Raw genomic sequence first — 15,044 nt, forward strand, 5'->3', positions numbered from 1 at the left:
TATCTGCCTTTTGCTGCGGTCGCTGCAATAGGGCCCAAAAACACAAATTGACGTTAGTTTTTTAATGGAAATGGAAGACGTGATGGAAGTTGTTGAAGATGTTGAGGGGGACATTGAAGACGAAAGTGACGACGTAACTATTATAAATGGGAAAGAGTAAGTGATATTTGGTTTATTTTGTACTAACTTTCGTGCCAAATGTGTCGTTAATTTTAAGGAAGTAAGATGCAGTGCTAACTACGTTGTCCGTGTTCCAATGCACGAGCAGCTGATCGTTATAACTTTCCTCGCGGTAAATTTTTATCTTGATTATATCGGTAGTATTTATGTAATCTATAGTGATCCTCAAGTGACTGATAAGGAAGTGGAGTTGAATGTCGATGCTCAGTTGCATCTTACGATGTCCACTTTTAATAGGTTCATTTCTTATGTTGCTGTGAATTTTTTATCTGCATTTCAATGTCTTTAATTTCCTTTGTAATTTTACCCCACCTTTTATGCGGGAAGGCTTCAGGCCATGTCAATTACCTGTTAATGAATATCTATAGTTAGGGAAACCTAATTGATGGCTGGTGGAGTGTTATTGTCATATTGATGCATGATTTTTATCGTTTATTAATTTCAGGCTAGCAGAAATCAAGAAAGACCGAGGAAATGAATTATACAGAGATATGAATTATAAGAAAGCCCTCTCCTATTATACGGAAGCTATTGGTCAGTATGAGTATTCCAAGGAAATACTAAGTCAAGTTAATCTTAATAATGATTACCCTTGTAGAACCTTATTCCTTTTCATTAAAATAATTTTTCCGTTTTTGTAGACATTTGCCCGGAAAATGCCTCCTATTATGGAAATCGTTCAGCTTGCCACATGATGCTAAGGCAGTACCAAAATGCATTGGACGACGCAAGGAAATCAGTTTCTCTAGATCCTCAGTTTGTCAAGGTAAGTGTTTCATGTGCCCAACTGGGCGTTTTGATACTCAAATAATGAAAGATCAGACAATAAGTCTGTTTTTGTGGTTATAGAAGTCTAACCTGTAAGTTTATGAAAATTTAATATTTAGCTAGGTAATGTATGCTGTGACTGGGACTGTCCTTCAGCTTTTAATTTTTATATATTATGGTTAATATCATTGTTCTCGTCGCCAGTTAATAATTTTCTTCAAGGTTAGTGTGTCTTATCCCTTCAATTGGTAGCCTGCTGTATTGTCTGATGGTAAAAAACAAACAAGGACTTAAGAGAATTACAAAGCTACATATGTGGTTATATTTTATGTTCTATTCTTTGGATGATTCAGCCATTGGTGAAGTTTTATATTGAAATTAATTTCGTTTTCTTTCTCTTTATTTATTTATTTTTATAATGTATGTTTCATTCATTTGTGCGTCGTTTATTTTCATGCATTTTTAAAATTTGATGGGATCTGACCCTTTTTCCTAGATAAATAACCCTGACCCTGCATTCCGAGGACATTCAAGATTTTTTTGGTTACTTATTTCTTTCACTTTTTATTTGTCTTCACTACCCCAAAAACAGCACATTTTAGGCTTTTATAGCAGGGTAATCAAACTAATAACAGTGTAGGATGGTCACAAACTCCCTGCTGCCCTGGGTAGTGGCAACCTACCCAGGCAGGACTCAAACCCTCAACCTTCAGTTTGGTGGGCGAGGTAATTAGCTGCACTGCCACCAGGACTAACAGAGCTATTAAGTTGGGATGCTGACTAAAAAGTGGTATATTTCTTGTGGTCAATTCCTCAATTATATAAAAGGTTGCATTAAATTGTCTAGCAGCAGGTTTGTACTTAGGCTGCAAAGTTATGTTAACTACCATAGGTTCAGCAAATGAATGACACCTATTTCTTGGATGCTGCTAGTTTTCTAGTACAATGTCTACTGCCTTGCCCTGCTCTGCACCAGGAGGAATAGTGAGAACTTTGTGGTGAGGGTGCATATTATGGTGTATTTTTTTATCTTTCGCCTAAGCGAGTAAGGTAGAATTGACCAATCATGTGTGTAATATCATAGCGCTGACTCCATGGGGCTAGAGGGGGCCGAAGACCCCTCAAAAATTCGTTATGGAGGAGAGAAAAAGATGCATCAGGCTTGTCAATTTTTCCCGGAGCGTCAAGTTATCAAGAGTTGAGTTTTCAGGGTTCTGATGTTGATATTATGACTATTTTAAAATGCTAAAAAACTTAAAAACTCATTATTTATAAAATTTCCCACGGCAAGACCCGCAGTGTGGGCCCCCCCAATATTTTTTATAGACCGGGACCCCTGAATTTCATCCTTGTATGATGAAAAAATAATATAAAAGCATAGTCAATGTGAGAGTGAGGAAGGATTGAATTTCATCAGTGGATGATACAGGAAGTGACAAGGGGGGGGTGGGGCTAATGAGAGGATAACCTCCCAGAAGTAGTGGGTTCCGAACAAAATTATCATTCAATCTAGGGTAAATGGGATATTCAAGGGGGGCTATAGCCCTCTATCTCCCCTCCCCCCCCCCCCCCCATTGGTCTGCCACTGAATCCACAAGATATGTATAAATGCCATCCCCTTCAAATTTTTACCTTAGGCGCATACACTTGAGCTTGAGCCTCATCCATGATTCAAAGAGTGCTACTTTGATACATGACCATGAGCCCAGTGACAAAGAAACAGTAAATGAAAACATTTTTGAGTGCAGTAGCTCACTACAAATCAGAAACATTGATTATTGACATGCCGATAAGAAAAGACCAGAAGATAAGAAGAAAATCAGGGGAAATCATGGAACTATCTTGGGAAAAAGATATGGGCTGCAGTATATATATAATAATATTATGATTACAATTGTATGAATGAACATCAATTAATCAATGGAAAGATGTGTACGCAGATGGTGTCCACCCCACAAAATGGTCATTAACAACTAATTGTTGAGCTTGTGGAATTCCGAAGTGAAAAACAGGTTATACATGGGGTATTTGTTCTAGTTGCTTGTACATTCTGGCAGGTTCACTATATTATATTTTTAGTAGACTGCATCTTTTCCATGGGGTGTAAGTTTTTGATGAACGACACCCAGCTGAAACCTTAAACTGCATATTAATTTCAGGATTATTTTTTCAAAAATATTCACATTGCCACTGAATGTTTTCCATTCATTTTCAGATCATTGTGAAATTGAAAGAGGATGAATTATGAATTTTCCTTGTTGTTGGCCATTTAATGCTGTTATTCTATTAGTTAATTTACGATGGTTGATGATTTTGCCTCATTTTACTTGTTTTTCTCTGAAGGAATGGATGCCATTGGTGCCACTGTTAATCATGTGTTTTGCATTATTCTTGATTTGTTTTTTTTTTGGTAATTTTCAGGGTCATATTCGATTGGCTAAGTGTGCCATTGCTCTTGGTGATGTAATATGTGCAGAGCAAGCTTTAGCCCGTGCTTTACAACTGGAGCCAAGTAATGCTGCAATTGCTGCCGAGATGAATAGTCTTGCAACTCTCCGTCATTTTGAAGAAGATGCTCTTAAGTCATATGCTAAGAGGGAGTATCGGAAGGTACTGATTGTGCAATTATCTTGATTTTAATTTTTTTTTGTTAAAATTTTGTTTAGTAGGCAATTTTTTGAACCCTAATATGCTCCATCCCTGGCCATATTACATTTTAGCATTTAATGGGCTTATTTTTTCAGCCCAGCTACATATTCTTTTCTGCACATTTTTTATTCAAAATTTAATTTTAAATATTTATTTAAAAAAATTAGTGCCATGTATTCTATATGAAAGTAATCACATGTTGAAAAACATTATTGAAATTATAGATTTTTTAGAGTTGGGGGAATTCCTAGATTCTATACATTTCAGGTTGTTCTAGAGGTGAAAATGGGTTAATTTTTTGTAATCTGGTTATTTTTATTACCATTGGCTCCCTTAGCGTTACATTTTCTTCTATATGATCACTTTTTGTCACTTATTTTACCCTCCTTGTTTTTACCCTACATGCCTGTTTTGTAGACAGGCATTAACCTTGAAATGCCTTTGAGTACCCATACAGGCACACTAATTGAAAGGGGCCTGCATTAAAATCAGAAAGCGACCATTTTGGATCTAAATTACCGGCCAAAGGTTAAAAATTTGTGTCATTCAGAAATTTTTTAACTTAAATTCTATGAGAATCTTATCAGTTTCTTGTAGGTAAAAATATAACTGGTAAAGGTGTGTTCTCTTACTTAAACTTTAATGTCAAAGTTGACGTCAATTGTCCAGTATAACTTTCAAGTGGTGTTCATTCCAAAATTTTGGTTGTCTTCTGTTGATTTTTATTTCTGAGTACCTTGTATGCAAGAGACACCTCAGGAGGATTGAGCTATTTAGTCACTGAAGGTCAATTTTGAAATCCAAAAGCCATATAGAAATGGTTTCAATATATGTATTTGTATAAATTTGGGACAAAAAACTGCTTTCTTCTTTGATCAAATGTCATCAGGAGACTTGTACATTGACACCAGGATGTTGGAATTTTAAATTGGATGATATTCTTTTTTGACACACAGCTCCTCTGATATTTTCAAACGTGTTTATGATCATGCTACATCTTTTTTATCAAAAATATGTGCATAGTTAGAAATTAATTTTGCAAAATGCATTATTCAGAGGTGCCTTAGGGAAGTCAATAATTTTTTAATGCTTTTGAATATTCATGTCACTCACTCATTGCTTCATCTTAAAGGTTGATTTATGTGGATGAAACTGGAATTTACCCCAGACTAAGTTGTGGGTAACAAACTTTATGGAAGGAGGCATGGTCCCTTTCACTGACCTACGTTGCCCATTGGGGGTAATTTGTTAGGCATCCGAAGTCTTCTCCAGGTTTTTGAGCATGCGACCTGTCAGTCAGCTCAATCACTAACAGCTGGGCTCCAGTGCCCTCAAAACAGTCCTAGGAGTCAATTTCACCTCCTTGTGTATCATTTGAGATGTTGTATACTCAACATAAGTTAGCTTTGTTATAAAGAATGAGGATGAATTTCTAAGAACAAAGTTTAACCTTATTGCATCTAAAGTCAGTGTATAGAATCCTTGTATCTGAAGGGACTAAATTTTCTATCATGAAAGTAAAATTAGCGTTTCATTCTTTAATTTTTATATTAACTTTTTTCATCTTGGCATAGTTTCATCATCTCACTGTCATCACTGACTTTCAGTCTTATCAAGTAAGCTAAGGTGCTTTATTTTTCCTGCCACTCATAAAAGGCACAATTTTTGTTCTTATTTCAAACTATAATCCTCAGAGTAGCATTTTGGTTCTGGTTCTAACAAGAATGACAACATCAGTTTCTAATTTAAAACTTTTGGTGCCAAAGCCCTGAAAAATGCCTTACAAGTACTGTTGTTGAGTGCCTAATTTTAGGTGTATCCGGACTGTTACACATTGTGCTTCCTTACGTTGTGTTTCATAAAATAGATGATGGAATTACTTTTACTCTCGTATTAGGTTGGGGAACTACTGAGTCATCAGTGCCATACATAATATATATACCTAAGTATATGCAACAGAAGACATTTGAAAGAGGTCTTCTTACTATTTATTCAACACAGGCAAGTTGCGTGACTGATTCCGCAGTGAAGTGAAATATTTCTTCCTTCTTTTTATTAGCAAGAACATTCATAAAAAGTCAGCTCTGAAATTAACATGATGATAGCTGTATACTGCTGTATGCAGTATAAAGGGATTACATTTCCCACAGTATTGCTAAGGATGCTACATTTGTGTTTGAATCTAATTTTGAAGAAAAATGAGAACTGTTACAAATTCACTCTTCATGTATTATTTTTGCCTCTTTGTTTTTATTGCAGCATCTTTAAGTTTTTTTTATGTATAAGTGTGTCCTTTTTAAGTGTCAGGAATGAAGAAAGCTATAAGAGGTACAATAACACAAATTTTTTTATTGTTTTTCATAGCACTCTCCACAATAAACAATGCACTTTTGCACTCGATGGAACCAGTCACAATAACATTTATTCCATTCTGAAGTCGGGGTAGTCAAAATGACTGTGTTGTAGGCATCAATCGCTTCTTTAGACATCTGGAAGCGCTTTCCTCATAGCATATTCTTGATTCTGGGGAATGTGAAAAAATCATTGGGGCTTAAGTCCGGGCTGTATGGAGGGTGATCAAGAATTTCGACGTTTTGCTGTTCCAAAAACGACTTTGTGACTCGAGCGGTGTGTGAGCTTGCATTGTCATGATGGAGCGTAATGCGTCGAATTGGGTTATCTTTCCGAAGCTGGGCGATCACTTCCGATAAGCAAATGGTCATTGAGCATTAACTATTCTTTGATTTTCAAGAGCAATTATAGCTACTTGCCCTGATTTAGCTACAAACTATGCGACCATTTTCTTGGAAACACTGCGAGAGCGAACAACTTCTGTCTGTTTGAGTTCACTTTGGAAGACCCATACTGAAGATTGGCATTTTGACTCAGGCTCGTAGCTATAGATCCATGATTCATCACTACTTACAATGCTGTGAATGTGCTTTGATGCTCCTGAGTTGAATTGTTGTAGAGTATTTCAACACCATTTGACTCGAGCTGCTTTCTGTTCTTCTGTGAGGAGGTGTGATATCCAGTGGGAAACCAATTTTTTAACACCCAACTCTTTGTGTATTATCTTTTGAACTGAGGTCCCTGAGATTTCCAATGATGCCTGAATCTCAGGGTATGTAACATAGCGATCTTCCTTAATCATGTTACGTGCAGCATCCACGTTTTCTTGAGTGACAGAGGTTTTTGGTCGCCCTTCATGCGGTTTGTCACTGAGGCTTGAGCATCCTCGCTGAATCTCTACATATCAGCGATAAACGGTTGTCTTTGATGGTGCTGCTTCTCCAAAAACATCAAAAAGTTCAGTAATGCATTCTTGCTGGGTAAGGCTTCGTCGAAAGCTATAGAAAATTATGGCACGTTACTGTTCATGACTTAATTCCATCTAGTACAGCAACTTGGGAAATGTGGCACGCCACTGTTTTAAAACTATCAAGCCAATCTTAATGAAACTTTGCTTGGGCATTAACCAACTCAAAAAGTTTTTTTAAAAACACCATATATAGTTGCTAGGTGATAAGGAACATTCTATTCCCGACACTTAAAAGGCTACCCTAGTACACATTTCTTGGCTACCCTCAGTAAAGTTACTCTGTTATTATGTTATAGCTTTATTTACTATTTTTTGCATCACTCAAAAAGTAATCATCTTTCCATGGGTTCTTTGTATGGTTACTTAGACTCCAAAAAATTTTTGATCCATTTTTTGTTGCTATGGTGCCACCAAAAATCACATTGTAAAGATAAAAAGTGAATTTTATGAACCCTTAATCAGTGACGTGCAATTCTTGTTACACTACCAGTGACATGCGGTCTGGGAGACTGCATTAAATCAAAAATTCATAAAATTTTGCAACGCCATATTTATTGTTTTTTTAATTTTTCTTTAAATTCTTAACTATTCTAACACTTATATTAAAAGTTTAACGTTCCCAATACGAACCGATTTGTCAGTAAAAAGTGTTATTTGAAGCAGGGTCAAAAAACTGATGCCAAAAACACTAGAGTTATAATTTTAATATTTATGTATCAATATTTCGTTAGATTTAAAAATAAGGCCTTAAATGTTAAAGTTAGATGACTAAGTAATAAGTAGACATGAAATTTATCCCGCTTATTCATTTTCTTGATGCATTCTGCAGGCGATCAAAATTACAATTTTTCACAAAAGTACACACAGGCTTTTGGCATTGGATAAATAAGAAAGAGGTTTTCTGTGTTTTGTACGGTGGGAAAAGTCTACCTACTGTCCGCATTTCAAACATTTCAACTTCTTCAGCCTCTTCCTACGCTAAATGGAGAATTTGCGCAATATGTAATTTATCCTACCATTCTCGGGAGCCTTACATTTGACATTCTCCTTCCCATATGGGGTCTAACGAGATATCCGCCATTGATTTAATGCAATAAAATTGTGTCACATCTCTCTATCTTTCTCAGACTGCTCAAGCATAAAAGAGTTGACAAAGGAAATACATATATAATATTCTAAAAAATACTGTCATTGGCAACCTCCCGGATGTGTATGTACAGTACAAATTGTGTTAAGTATCTACACCACCTTTAGTTGTGTTGTTAAATGCAATTACAACTGGTTTCCCTGACTCTATATCATCCCCTACCCTGTAGTGCATAATTGAAATTAAACAAACAGCCTTATATATTTTGGAGACATTGGATATAACAGTCTTGTTCTCCGAGAATCCGTAAAATGAAGAGCCCATTATGTGTCCTTTGGATGACGCAAAATCATTAGGCCCTTCTATTTTTTTGATCGTACCAACGTTTTCAATTGTAAAATTCGCTCATCAAAAATCTGAGACCAATAATCAAGAGGTTCAATATCTCTACCAGTGATGCAATGTAATCCTTCAAACCAAGTTTCTGAGTAACGGTGTTGTGGATGGGTATACGAATTTTCCCCTTTGGCTCATTTGATTACCACTTATAGCGATTTCTCCTGTAAAAAAATTGTTCTTACCTGGGGAGATCTTTTGCTACACCACTTCTATCATCATCTGTGCTCCCTATTTCACTATCAGTTGTCTTTGTCGACAGATTTTCGCACTACTTCAGATCCTACGCACTCGAGGGTTTTCTTGTTACTTGAAAAAAGGGGCCAGAAAAACGCCTCGGACAAATCTAGACGTAATGTCACTTGCATTTCGACGTTTCACTCTCGGTGTTTCCTAGGCTTTTATTATTTCTTCTTGCGGTAAAACTCAATGCTAAGATGTTCTGTCCCCAAATATTTAAAAGGAGACCGACTGCTGAAAGATACCCGTAAACAAATATTGCACTCCAGCCATGAGCGCACGAAATTTCGGTTCAATTGGTTCCAATTTACAAATTACTTTACACGTGTACTACCTGCTAAGGGTACGGGAAATTCACCACTATTTTCTTCTAATTATTGATAACATTTATAAAAAATGTTATAATTTAAACAACAAAATGAGTGATATTTCCAATAAAAACTGTTTTTTGTTTGTTTTACGTTCGCCTTCAGAAACTTCTTGATTGGTCAATTATTCTAACGCAATTAATTTTAGAAAAATTAAATGCTTAAGTATCCACTTTGTACAACTAAAGATGCTTCTTAGCAAAATATAAATAATTCTTATGCTTAATAAATCACTACGAATTGTTTTTAACAACTTTTTGAATCATTTCCACCAGCATTGCCGTTATTGATTTTTCTAATTTAGTGACGTGCGGTCTCACAGACCGCTAATCGAATTCAATTGCAAATTTACAGAAATTAATAAAAGGAACGTTAAATTTTAAGAGTGGAATGTCCTTGTTATGCAAAAATATGAAGCTTACGAGAATTATAGATATTTTGAAGTATTAATTTTGAAAATATTCATATTTTTAGAAACGCAACAGTCTCTTAGACCGCACGTCACCGGTTAAGGGTTAAAAGAGATTTGTGAGGTGAAGAACATATCTTTTGCATTATTTTATGCCATGTTTTTCTATGGGATTATATTACTTTAAACATAACTTTGACCACGAACAAGCTGAGATTCGTGATTAAGCACCAATTACCTTCTAGTGCTAATAAATGTGTATTATAGCAATGAATGTCAAATGGCTCCTAAATAACTTTAAAAAGTGGATTAATTTCTGTTTTTAAGAATATAGTAACTATATCAAAATGTCAAATTTATCCACCAATACCTTTTCTTTTTCAAAATGGTGGTGTCACAGAACTACTTTATTTATAAGGGCTACTTCGTATCCAACAAAAGACAGTTGCAGTAGGAGAGTTGAGCCCAATACTTTAGTCCCTCATTTTCTTGTAGTTACACACTTCAATGGGGTACTTTCAGAGTATTTTTCATTTGGCAATCTTTAACTGTACTGCATATGGTACTGGTATAGTTGTTACTGGGTTGGGAGTGGCTTATTTAATCAATTAGGAGTGATTCAGAAATTCTAATACAAGTGTATACTACATAATCTGTTTCACGAGTGAGTAAATCTTCTTGAGTAAACTGTTAATGCCATCCTAATAGATTTCACTCACAGCAGTAGACATTCGCTATTGCTTATCCATTCCCTTCTCCAATGCCTACTTATTGTTTATTGTCAGAATAATAATTCAGCAAGGAAGTAGTCATTATTGACATTCAAATGACTGGGGGCTGTCAATTGACTGTTCCCATTTTTCTTTCGCGAACTATTACGTTGTTTTCCAATCATTAATGCTGAGATTTTTTTACTTTTAATATTTTGGAACAAATAACGTGAAAATGAAGTCTTTTTGGGGAAAAAAAATTTGTGTCAAGAAAAATGCCAGCTTTTACCTAGAAAGACCGCGAGCGGTCCATTGATGGTGTATACAGAGCTTTAGCAAACTCTTTCAGGGCAGTTTCCTAATCAATTTCCTGTTCAAAATTTTTTCATCTATATTTCACTGCTCCTTTCACGGCTTCTTAGATTTTGAATTGTTTGGCATGAGATGATGCACTAAATATATGTATTCTTATTTCTAGGTTGTATACTGCATGGACAAAGCCCTAGAAATAGCTGTGGCTTGTACAAGGCATAAGTTAAACAAGGCCGAGTGTTTGGCTTTTCTGGGAAGGTTTCAGGAGGCACAAGACATTGCTATGTAAGTGATTCATAATACATAAAGTTGGTTTTGTTTGGTGGTATGGTTTTGTCTTATTTTATTCATTTTCTATGTATGCCATGTTACAGAGACATCTTGCAAGTGGACCAACAGAATGCTGATGCTGTTTATGTTCGTGGACTTTGTTCCTATTACCAGGATGATGTAGAGCGAGCGTTCACCCTCTTCCAACATGTGTTGCGTCTTGCCCCTGACCATGCGAAAGCTCAAGATATATACAAGGTAAGGGGTATATTAGGATAATAGAGATTTTATATATACTTTGAAATCAACACAAAATTGACTCAGGGTTAGCCTTTTTATGTCCAGGAAAAATCTCTCCAATTGATGGGGTGGCTGTTGTATTTCAGGTGGCTTTCCTCAATTAATTTGTGAATAATTTTCAAAACTTTGACATGAGTTTGGAATGAATGATTTTTCCTCCATTATTTTCAAACCAGTTAATGATATCAATGTGGGGAAGGGGATCAGAAGTGGAAGTCTTTTTACTGGTTTTCCAAGGAAGGTGCTGATCTTGACTTCCTCTTCCCCCTTGTTGACATGCCAATTTTTACACCACATTTTTTAATACCCTTCCCTTCAATCAGTCATTGATTTCTTGAAAATCTTGTGACTTTTCAATGACTGCTGTCAAAATTTTTTTGGTATTCTCTAAATTGCTTAAAAACCAATTTTTAACAGTCAACTGGCAACCCAATTGACATTCTAGCTCAGGTCAGCCAGAAGTCACCTTGATAATTGTGATTTTTGTCATGCTCCCGTGAAAAAATAATTAACTAAGCTATCAATCTTGATTTTCAGAAAGCAAAACTTCTGCGAGCAAAGAAAGAAGAAGGGAATGATGCTTTCAAGAAAGGCAATTTTGCTGAAGCCTATCAGTTATATTCTGATGCTCTGGCCACTGATCCTAACAATCGAATGACAAATGCCAAATTATACTTCAACAGAGCTACAGTTTTGTCGAAGGTTGGTATTGCAGGAACCACTGCTTGTATATCCTTAAATGTATGTAATTGTTTAACTTTATACTTCTGCTGGAGCATTCCACAGAAATTGGTTAAAAATCAATTGAAATTAAATTTAAGAGTTTTCCAGGGAGTCTTTTCTGCTTCATGTAATTCTAAATGGCAAAACACCTTTGATTTAAATTTAGTTTGAAGTTGTTGGAATTGAATGCTGGAATTCGTTTCATTATGTTGGCATTGTCAGCTGACCATGAGACTGCAGTGTAGTCATTAGAATGACTCTTTATATTGTGGTAATATTTTGCATTTCTAATGTTATTTTTAGTGTTAGTGTTTTAAATTTTATATTCTTGATTTATTTTACATACTCTGAAAAAAATGAATTCTTTGAATGCAAATCAGAATTTTTTTTTTTTAAATAATAAAAATTTTCTTTCCTGTGTATATCCTACACAGGTTAAGTTTAGTTTTTAGTGTGAAAATTAAAGCCAGGTGTACATCATTATCAGCATAAATGCAGATTAAATATTAATTTTAAAATAATGAATGTAATTTATAAAATTATTTTATTCCATCGTTGAAAATTCTAGAGATAAATACAAATAAATTACATCTGCTTTTGAATTTATGTCAAGCAAATTTAGCGAAAGATATTCCAAAAATTTTCCCATTTCAATTTACATAAACTTTAAGCTGTGATGTAGCGATGCAATAGTATCTGAATACTTTGAAAAACAGAAAAATGTGGTAAACATAAAAACATTTTAACAAATATGTACATGGAGCGATAATGCACATTGCCAGGATCATCAAGTTGTTCCAAATCAATATATTGCAAGATCTTAACTTCTCCCCTCCTCAGAATTGCTTTCCTTTAGTTGCTGCCTAGTATCACTTCGTATCTATTTTTTATGGGAAAATAAATAAATAGAAATTAGTTTTAGCACCACAAACACGGAGCTGAATCATAAGCCTTAATAAAACTGCATTGAATATTTTTCATCTTCATTCAATATATTGCTGACATTGTCAAAGTTCAGTTCAGATGAGGCTTATGATGAATGGGGCACAGCGTTTGCTGTGTACTGCAAAATTTTCTACAGTATAAGTTCAGGACCAGAGAATGTGTAATGGGAACCAAAACAGTCTCAAAATATTAACAGCAATAATTGGAATTACATTTAGTTGTGTGTGTATTTCAAGTAGTAAATATGTACTGGATGTACTAGCTCATTTTTATCTGGTTTCATTTGAATAATTTGATTTTTAAGGATCTAAAGTATTCTTGTATGTATTATGATCCATAGCCATTTATAAGGAGGTATTCATTGCCCCTGCTCATCATCCACCAATACAAATTATCCATAAACTCATAGGCTTGGCCAGAATTGTTATTTAAATTATCATTACTAATTGCATGGGTTTGGTTGTGTTACCTTGTGTCTTTTCAGCTTGGGAGGCTAAAAGAAGCAGTTGAAGACTGTACAGTTGCATTAAACATTGATAACAACTACCTGAAAGCTCTGTTGAGGAGAGCTAAGTGTTACATGGATTTGAATGAATATGAAGAGGCAGTGATGGACTACGAGAAAGCTGTCAAAATGGACAAGACCAAGAGTAAGTTTATCTTTGAGTATAAGCCCCTTTAAGCCTAAAATCTCCAGTAGAAAAGTAGAGTTAACAGTAGACTGAGGACTTTATGTAATAGCAAGTAATTATAGCTACCTGAACACCCTTGCTTGTGTATAAATAATCATTCGGTGGATGATTTTGTTTTCTATTCAGTATACGTATAGAGAAAACTCCTGATTATCTGGGCCAATGATTCATGATAGGCCACGGTTATAATTGCACATTTGCGATATGAAGTTTACAATTAAAGATCGTAGATAACATGTCTTTTAACTTACTATTGGTTAACCATTAAAGACTTCTAAAATTAATCAAGAATTTTTTCCCTCTGCTGATCGCCATCTGCAATGCTAGAGCGGATGTCTAAGTAAACTTGGAAAATTCCTTGTCAGCAAGTAAATAAAATAATCGGGTGTTTTCCCGGTGTAGGTGTTGGATGAAAAGTTCTCGGGCTTTCCACGGGGTAATAAAATCCTTCTCCGCCGACGTTTCGATGTCCATCAGGGGCATCATCCTGAGGGCAACTCAGTTGCCCTGAGGATGATGATGGACATCGAAACGTCGGCGGAGAAGGATTTTATTACCCGGTGGAAAGCCTAAGAACTTTTCATCCAAATAAAATAATTCCATTTTCTGAAGGGAATTCTAATAGAAATAATGAGCCCATCATAGCCTTGCATAAAAATGAAAATATCCTGGTGCTCTAGCGTCCGATTTTTTTTTTAAGATCGTCGTAAACGTCCAAGGAGCGTGAACTCATGCACAGATAATCTGCAACACGAATAAACTGCAACCAGATAATCGGGAGTCTGATGTGTAGTCTAATACGAATTTTAGTTTTATTGAGATTCTAAATTAAATTTTGTAGTACCTGCAATCTGTTAATTTTCTTGCTTCATTTACCATGATAAAGAGTAGCCATAATATGCTAAAAAATAAATGCATTGATGCCAGCACTGTGCAGCAGTATTTTTTCATTCCTAACATGAGAGATTTATTAATTTAACTTTTAATGAAATTAATTTAATAATGCCTCTGTCCTTGTAGGCTTTTGGCATATATTTTTGTCTTCCTTTATAATTTTTCTTCTATAGAAATAAATTTTCTTTGTATTACTAAATGGCTGCTATGGCAAGTGTATGTATCGAACCACTGGTCGAATTTGATTAATGATCCTTTTCACCTTAATCAAGGTCATTCATCTTGCGTTTAAAAATTATTTTCACTCTTATATAACACATGGAAAATGTTTTTTTCTGATTCAAATAAAAACTAATGGAATTAATTTTGCACTTTGCTGTAGTTGTGTGGTGCAGGTGTACAGTAGAATGAGTTAGTTTTTGGGCACCTTCAGGGTTTGTTTTACCAATGTTTTTCTGTATTGTACCTGGAGAAGGGGTCTTAGGTTTTTTAGTATAATTTAAGTTGTACATATAATTCTTATAGGCACTGACTGTAGGAAGCTTCTGCAGGAAGCCAAAATAGCCCTGAAGAGATCAAAGAGAAAGGACTATTATAAAATCCTTGGAGTCACTCGAGGAGCTACCGAGGATGATATCAAGAAAGCATACCGTAAGCGTGCTCTGGTTCACCACCCAGGTAAATACTCTTTACTTTTGTAGTTTACAATGAATTTATATCATATCAATGTTAATGCAGTGATTGGTTTGCTAATTTTGGATTTGGTGTATAAATATATA

The 15,044-nt window shown here is 35.2% G+C and overlaps 1 protein-coding gene across 2 annotated transcripts in view; it reads left to right on the plus strand.

Annotated features, from left to right (window-relative positions):
• LOC124155788 (dnaJ homolog subfamily C member 7) overlaps nucleotides 1–15,044 on the plus strand; it is a 25,740-nt gene continuing 10,696 nt past the window's right edge. The window contains exons 1-9 of one of the 2 annotated variants that reach the window (XM_046529884.1): nucleotides 1–156; nucleotides 626–714; nucleotides 822–946; nucleotides 3,370–3,558; nucleotides 10,608–10,726; nucleotides 10,816–10,969; nucleotides 11,549–11,713; nucleotides 13,164–13,329; nucleotides 14,791–14,943. In XM_046529884.1, coding sequence (XP_046385840.1) covers nucleotides 65–156; nucleotides 626–714; nucleotides 822–946; nucleotides 3,370–3,558; nucleotides 10,608–10,726; nucleotides 10,816–10,969; nucleotides 11,549–11,713; nucleotides 13,164–13,329; nucleotides 14,791–14,943 — 1,252 coding nt within the window. In that variant the 5' untranslated portion in view covers nucleotides 1–64. Of the gene's footprint in view, nucleotides 157–349; nucleotides 418–625; nucleotides 715–821; nucleotides 947–3,369; nucleotides 3,559–10,607; nucleotides 10,727–10,815; nucleotides 10,970–11,548; nucleotides 11,714–13,163; nucleotides 13,330–14,790; nucleotides 14,944–15,044 lie in introns of those variants that run through there. The other variant, XM_046529885.1, reaches the window with a different exon arrangement.

The sequence above is a fragment of the Ischnura elegans genome, chromosome 3 (genome assembly GCF_921293095.1).
Source record: "Ischnura elegans chromosome 3, ioIscEleg1.1, whole genome shotgun sequence".
In the NCBI taxonomy this organism is placed as follows: domain Eukaryota; kingdom Metazoa; phylum Arthropoda; class Insecta; order Odonata; family Coenagrionidae; genus Ischnura; species Ischnura elegans.